At 41.3% G+C, this 8,306-nt stretch overlaps 1 protein-coding gene across 1 annotated transcript; it reads left to right on the forward strand.

Moving 5' to 3' along the window:
• The first annotated feature begins 2,800 nt into the window (after positions 1-2,800).
• LOC140009834 (uncharacterized) lies at positions 2,801-5,341 on the forward strand. The gene is made up of 2 exons (XM_072056170.1): positions 2,801-4,362; positions 4,942-5,341. Exons 1-2 carry the CDS (start codon positions 2,801-2,803, stop codon positions 5,339-5,341), a joined length of 1,962 nt encoding a protein of 653 aa, XP_071912271.1.
• Positions 5,342-8,306: the final 2,965 nt, after the last annotated feature.

Raw genomic sequence — 8,306 nt, forward strand, 5'->3', positions numbered from 1 at the left:
TGATTGGACAAAAGTAAGGAATCCGATTTTTACGACTATGCAACATAATTTCATCCCTCTAGCAGGGACCAATGGATTGGTCGTGTACGTTCCGCAACGAGCCATGAGGCAGTTTGGCTATCCACAGAGAGTTCTGATAATACAAGGAATGGGAAACATCAGACTCAATACCGTTGCCGAGTGCCGAAGCATGGTACTGGAACCTTGGGGGAATCTTCATAGCCTGGACAATCTGCATCTAGATCAAAGTGAATAAAGTAGAGCCTAGGGTCATTTTGGAATACAATGAATGGATCAAACGGATGATAGCACAAGGAAGAGAAAGGGCGCCGACTGTCTCCACTAGTCCTGAAGAGCAAAATGAGAAACTAAAGAAAGAGTCGGAGGATCACCAATTGCAGATCATAGTGGGCGACCAAGCCTTGGAGGACGCCTAATCACAATTAAAGAGAAAGGCAAGGAAAATCGAGAAGTTGGAGAAAGCATTGGGCGCATTTGACAAAATTCAAGAAGAGATTAGAAAACTTAACATAGGGAGTTCTAAGGAGTCACAACATACTAGATTAGCAAGGCATGAGGATTTTGTAAAAATGGTCAATCGAACCATTAATGAGATTGTAACGAAGGATTAAACTTATTAGAACTTTTGCTTTAGCTTCTACATTCACTTACAGGTTTGAAATTGGGATTTTACCCCGAAGGTCTTGCATCATGTTAGGTCAACCCTTGGCGTAAAAAGGGCTTTCCCCATAGGACATGCATCCGAATTATTTAAACATCTACTAACTCATTATTTTTCCTTTTTTCTTTTCCTTGAATAAATTACAGCAATTTGATACAAAAAATAATTTCTGAGCCGATTTCTTTCCTCTATTATCAGGTTATCACAAACATAGCTATACGAAGAAGCCCCATCATTACCCGATCGCGTAGCCAAGCATTAAGAACTTGTGTAAACATGAGTACACACCCAGAATCGTCCGACAGGCCTGCAACCGTACCATCAGCTGATTTGGCAAACCTGGGAGCTCAACTGAGCGAAGTCGTAAACAGATTCAATGAGCTAAGTGTGGAAATAATCGCGCAACGGCGCGTGATTGATTAGTTGGTCGCTGGTAGCGGTAGCGGTGTCCAACCTGATCCCCAACCTGCTAGTCAACCTGAACCGCAACCAATACTTCTACCTTATATTCAAACCTCTTTTGCTTCACACGCAATAAATCCACTCGAGAAAGCTTTCACTTATCCCACTCATGGCCCACCGCACACCTATGCACCCAACATCCAAACCAATCCTCCTCACCCTCAAATTTCTCAAAATTACCCACCTATTAGCCTGGATAGGCCACTTGAATTTCAAGGACCATATTACTATTCCACCACAGAGCCATTCACACTAGACACCGCTGCCCAAGGAAAAGTTGAAGCAGGGGAATCTTCCACACCAATTGACAAGAATCTATTGAAGAGGTTGGATCGATTCGATGAGTTCATAAGGAAGAATCAAGGTTTGAGCAAACAAGGGGGTTTGGATTATAACGAGTTATGTCTGTTTCCTGACATGCAACTGTCTGTGGGTTTTAAAGCACCCAAATTTAGCAAGTATGACGGAACGGGCAACCCCAAGACATATCTCCGAATGTTTGCCAAAAAATTAGGTAAGCCGATAGATGATGATAATCTACCAGTTCGGTTGTTCCCCGAGAGCTTAGAAGGCGATGCACTGGATTGGTATTCCAATTTAAAGCCTGATGAGATGAGGACCTGGATGGATTTGTCCACTGCGTTTGTCAGACAATATGAATATAATTGCGAGCTTGCTCCGACAAGGACCACACTGGAAGGGACTAAAAGAAAGCCATATGAGGATCACAAGACGTATGCAAAAAGATGGAGAAAATTGGCTGCCAAGGTGGAGCCTCCCATGACTGAAGAACAAATCGTTTGTACGTTCATCAAAGCTCATGACCCGCCTTATTTTGAGGAGATTTTCCGCATGACTAGATGTTCCTTCACAGAAATTGTTAATAAATTAGAAGAGTATGATGAGTTTGTAAGGGCAGGGAAGATTGTTAACGTGTCGGCTTTAAAATCGCAATTGGAAACGATGCAAAATCAAGGCAGTAGTAGTAAAAAGTCTCAGTTCAAGAAGAAAGAGAAGAAAGTTTCATTTGTTTGGAACCAAGACCCTTCTTTCCGACCTAGATACCAACAATACCCCACCTACTCACCCCGTTATCCATACCAACCACACCCTCGACCTGTTTATCATACCACCATCAATCATCCTCGACTCCGACGCAATTACCCAAATACACCCATAACACCCTTTCATATACCTCCGCCTAATTTTCAAACTAGACCTCGTCCTCCTTATAATCCAAGACCTACTTTCCCAGCCAACCCGCACTATACCTATCAACAAACCAATGACACCCGAAACCCAACCTCATATAGAACTTTCACCAATCTAGGTCGGCCCTTTGATCAACTATATGAGCAGCTCAAGGCCGCAAGGAAAATTGGTACAATACCTCCTAAAGTCTATACTAAAGGAGTTCCCCCTGGTGATGATCCCCAGTCCTTTTGTGCTTATCATTCTGGAGCTCTTGGACATTCTACGGCCAATTGTTGGGTTCTTAAACATAAAATTCAAGATATGATTGAAGCAGGAGACATAGTTCTGAGAAGGAGAGATGAACAAGGGCCAAGTGTTAGCAAAAATCTTCTTCCTGCGTACAAGGATACTATAGGGGCTATTACCATGGATGAGAAGATCAGGGAACCTACTTGATATGTTATGGATGAAGCTGAGATAATGGGGGTTATTGGAGAACCATTTATACTGGAGGAAAAAACCTACGAAGTCGAGAAAAATGCTGATCCTTTTATCTTGGACGTGATACCTTTCGAATGTGAGCCATCAAAACTTGTGATACTTGAATTGCCTGAACAAACGCCAGTCCTTAACCTACAAGAAGTCCTGTGGAATTATAGGGAACCTAAGTTATTGATTGGAGGAGAAGAAATGCCCAAGAAGGAGGTGGCCGCTATCACTAGATCTGGAAGGATCTTAAATGGACCCGCAGGTAATGAGCCATCAAAAAAGAAGAAAAATACCATGCCAACAAGACCAACTGTTACCGAAGAAGAGGCATTCAATTTTCTTAGGATATTGAAGAAAAGTGAGTACAAAGTGATTGAGCAATTGGACAAAATGCCTGCCCAAATTTCTATATTGAGCCTGCTTTTGACTTCTGAACTTCATAGGGAGGCTTTACTCAAGGTGTTAACTGAGGCTCAGGTGCCTAAGAATATTCCGGTTGAAAAATTCACTCATGTAGTCAAACATGTTTTGGCTTCAAACCAGATTTCTTTTTCTGACGAGGATTTAACTTCTGAGGGGATTGGACACAACAAGGCACTGTATATCTCGGTCCGTTGTAATGGGAAGTTATTGCCAAGGGTTCTGATAGACAACGGATCTGCTTTAAATATTTGTCCATGGAATACTTTTGTTAAGTTGGGATTTCAAGAAGCTAAACTTTGCCCGTCTGCAACCGTTGTGAGAGGATTTGATGGCGTGAAAAGAGAATCAATGGGGGAAGTGGATTTAGTGCTAGAAATCGGACTTGCACAATTCCAAGTCATGTGCCAAGTCATGAATTTCTCAAGTGTTTATAACATTCTACTTGGACGACCATGGATTCATACTTCGGGCACTATACCATCTTCGCTCCATCAAATGTTGAGGTTTGTAGTGAATGGCCCATTGATCACTGTATTTGCAGAGAATGATTGTACTGTGATTATCAGTTCTGGGTCAAATGAGGAAGGTAGTAGAAAAACTCTGGTTTCTCCTCACCATGTGGTTGATATTGTCTCAGTAGGTTGGATATCTAAGGAGAAGTCAGTAGTGGGAATGAATTTACCAGAGGCCAGTGTTATGATAGCCAAAGAGATGATTCGAAGAGGATATGAGATCGGCAAGGGTCTTGGGCATAACCTGCAAGGAGTCCTAGAACCAATAGAGCTTCAAGGAAAGAAGGACACTTTTGAACTAGGGTTTCAACCTACTGCCAGAGACAGGAAAGAAATGCTGGACCGTAAGAGAGCGAAAAATGAAGAAAGGCAAATCATCAGGAATATCCCACCGTTGTTGTACTGCACATTTTCCTATCCATCAGAAGTGATTAGATCTGAAGTAGACCCAATCAAGGAGGTGGATATTAGTTTGTCTGAGTTATTTGTGGGGGTTACTTACGAGGGTGAGCCATCAGAGGATCCAGAATTCCCAGAGGTTCCCGTAGAAGCGATGAAGAACTGGACCAGCGATTTCCTTCCCTCCCGAAGGGAATTTCGGTAAATCTAGGGGATTGCCTTTGGTTGAGAAAAATGAGAGAAAACATTCACATTATTCATGTTTTGTCTTTCAATTTTGTAAATAGCTTTGAATCAAATGTTTTTACTACAAGTCTGATGTTAAATAGCAGCATGTTATGACATTTTGTCCTTTATTTGAAATTCAATAAAATGCACAGTGTTTATCTCCCAAATTGATTTACTTACGCATTGTTGTATCTATTTCATTCTTTTTTAGATGGCCAAAAATAAAACACATTGACCCTTTGGATATCACTATTCTGGAATTTGATGATTGCAATCTCGATATCTCTCACGAATTCGAAATTGTGGAATCAAAAATTCAAGACGAGAGCGATAACGAGGAAGACTCTGAATCTTTATTAAAGAATCTTGAACAATATGAAGAAAAATCCAAATTGAATTTAGAAGAAATAGAAACCCTTAATATTGGCACTGAGACCGATGTCAAAGAAATAAAAATTAGCGTTCACTTGAATAAGAAGCAGAGAAAAGAGATGATTGAATTTTTGACCATGTTTCAAGATTTGTTTGCTTGGTCCTATGATGACATGACAGGTATTTCAACAGATATAGTGGTTCAAAACTATCAACAGACCCAAATTTTCCACATGTGAAACAGAAACTTCACAAATTCAAACCGGACATGAGTCTCAAAATCAAGGAGCAAATTGAGAAGCAGCTAAATGCCAGAATTATCATGGTGTCACATTATCCTATTTGGCTTTCAAATCCAGTCCCTATCCCAAAGAAGAGTGGAGAGGTGAGGGTATGTGTTGACTATCGAGACCTGAACAAGGCAAGCCCGAAGGATGATTTTCCTTTGCCGAACATACATATCCTTCTGGACAACACCGCCGGACATGAGATCGAGTCTTTTGACGACTGTTTCGCCGGATACCATCAGATTCTAATGGTAGAAGAAGATAGAGAGAAAACGGCATTTATCACTCCGTAGGGAACGTTTTGCTACCGAATAATGCCATTTGGATTGAAAAATGCTGGAACTACTTATCAAAGGACCATGACCACCCTATTCCATGATATGATTCATAAGGAGATGGAAGTTTATGTGGATGACATCATAATCAAATCCAAGAAGGCGGAGGATCATTTGATTGATTTGAAGAAATTGTTTAAAAGATTGAGGAGATATAATTTGAAATTAAATCCTACAAAGTGCGCTTTCGAGGCTCCCGCCGGCAAGTTATTGGGCATTGTCAGTAAGAAGGGTATAGAGATAGATCCGACGAAGATCAAAGCCATTCGTGAGATGCCAATGCCAAAAACACAAAAGGATGTGAAGAATTTCTTGGGAAAGATTAACTTCATCGGCAGGTTCATTGCCCAGTCGACTTCGACCTATGAGCCCTTGTTCAAATTGTTGAAGAAGAATGTACCATTGTATTGGAGTGAAGAGTGCCAGCAGGCGTTTGATAAGATCAAAGACTACTTATTACACCTCTCGATCTTAGTGCCACCCAAGCCGGGTCGACCTTTGATTATGTACTTGTTTGTGCTCGATGAGGCTGTGGGATGTGTCTTGAGACAGCATGACGATTCTGGGAAAAGGGAGCAAGCTGTTTATTATCTTAGCAAGAAATTCACACCTTACGAGACAAAATACACATTTCTCGAAAGGAGTCGCTGTGCATTGGTTTGGGCAACTCAGAAGCTGAGGCATTACTTGCTTAGTCACACCACTTACTTTATTTCTCGTTCAGACCCTTTGAAGTATTTATTAGAGAAACCAATGCCAACCGGACGCGTGGCTAAATGGCAAATGATCCTTTCTGAATTCGACATCATTTTCACCACACAAAAGGCAATCAAGGGTCAGGTTATAGCAGATCACTTGGCTAAAAATCCAAGGGAGGATGATTATCAACCGCTTCACACTTATTTTCCGGATGAAGATGTCTTGTTTGTTGGTAAGGCAGAGGATATGAATGAGCGATGTGCTGAGTGGAGATTGTTCTTTGATGGGGGTTCAAATTCTTTCGGAGTCGGTATCGAAGCTGTGCTAGTATCGCCTAAAGGAAAACATTATCCCGGTTCAGCTAAACTACGATTTTTCTGCACTAACAATATGGCTGAATATGAGGCTTGTATTTTTTTGACTAAAAATGGCATTGAAAATGGAGATCAAGGATTTATTAGTGTTTGATGATTCCGATTTGCTCGCGCATCAAACGCTCAAAGAATGGATCACTCGGGATTCAAAGATTTTACCATATCATTGCAGTTTACTAGATTTGGCAAACAAATTCAGAAGTTTGGAGTTCAGGCACATTCCACGTACCAGAAATGTTTTTGCTGATGCTCTGGTTACTTTATCTTCAATGATTCAACATCCAGACTGTGACAGCCCCACCTCACCCTAAGGCGAACCAAAGGGTTCAGCGGACCGCCTGCCCAGCTCTCGCCAGGACTACGGAGTCGAATCACACAAATCCGATATTACGCGAGATAGGACCCAAAAGAAATGAACGATTGAAGACCGCCAAGCTTAAACATGGAGAAAACGCTTTCATATATACATGTCGCTAGGTTTACAATGCAAATGGAACCAGTGAAACGAAATACATTTAGGGTTTGCTGATTCTCGAGGAGCTATACAAAAGAACAAAAGATTTCCTAACTAGCTCAACTCGCTTCTCAAAATCATGATTTCCAAAAGAGGTTCCTGTAAGGAAAACAAAGATAACAAGGAGGGGGTGAGCTTACGCCCAATGAGGTACCAAACATGTAGCAGAAAAATCAGGTATTTCACGTTATACAAACCAGATACACATGCTCGCTATAAAGTAAGACAGGTAAACACAAGAACTCAAATAGGAAGGATACAGGTGGCTCTCAGGAGCCAGCTTTCCAGCGCAGTACTTGATCCAAGCCGGTTGACTCTCCGTCAACGTATATTGAACCAACACGTCCGTAGATCCCACTTTACACCAAATTTCGTCCACCAAACACCCCTTTACCGGGCCCGGTCACCTCAACAGAAACAGAAATGGTAATACTCGAGTATACCGGAATCACGGGTCTCAATACCCAAAGATCCCAAAACAGACTACCGTGGTTCTTTATCTAATCGTCCAGGCCCTTGCCGGCCCGACTCGAATAACTTAGCCACAGGATTTGAGCTCATAGGTCACAGATACAGATACAGATATCAGATACAGATACAGATTCAGATTGACACCAAAATTTGCATATGAACAGACAAGAGAACGAGTGCGATAAAGTACACCCTCGTCTCAAACAAATTAAATAGATTGCAGAGCAGAAATCAAGTTAAACAGCAATGGAGGGGAGTGGTACACTCACCGGTTCAAGTACAGATACCTCAAAAGTTTTCACTTCGGATTGGCTTTAATCGCCAAGAAACCCTAAAATAATCAAAGTAAACCAATTGAAGGTTTCACATCCAGAATCGAGTAAACAAAATGCACATGTGAGGCTCGACTACTAGTCGTATGCCTCGCCAAATAATTACTAATGCAAGGGTACAAAACATGATTTTTGGGAACAAAAAGGTAACATGAAGAACTAGGTTCAACAACCCAAAAGCCCTTCATTTCTATCACAAGCCAATTCAAACTTAAAGGAACCAATCGGCCTCGAAACAATTGGACAGCACTTCCCCCAAATTTCTTACTTTTCCAGCCATCACGGCTTCATTACTTTCCTCAATCAACTCCCAAAGTCATACTCAATATACATTCATCACCACAGACGTTCAATAGGCTCAAGGTTATCCAAGTACAAAAGTTAGCTAGGAAAATGACCGAAAATAAAAGTCAAGCCCTAGAATATTCCAATAAGCACAAGAAGACTCGATTACAAGTCATAAACCGATGCCAACACGATCATAATAGGGTTCCATAAGCATATATAAGCATTAGAGGAAACCAGAAAAATCC

This window comes from Coffea arabica, chromosome 6e, assembly GCF_036785885.1.
Source record: "Coffea arabica cultivar ET-39 chromosome 6e, Coffea Arabica ET-39 HiFi, whole genome shotgun sequence".
Classification (NCBI taxonomy): Eukaryota; Viridiplantae; Streptophyta; class Magnoliopsida; order Gentianales; family Rubiaceae; genus Coffea; species Coffea arabica.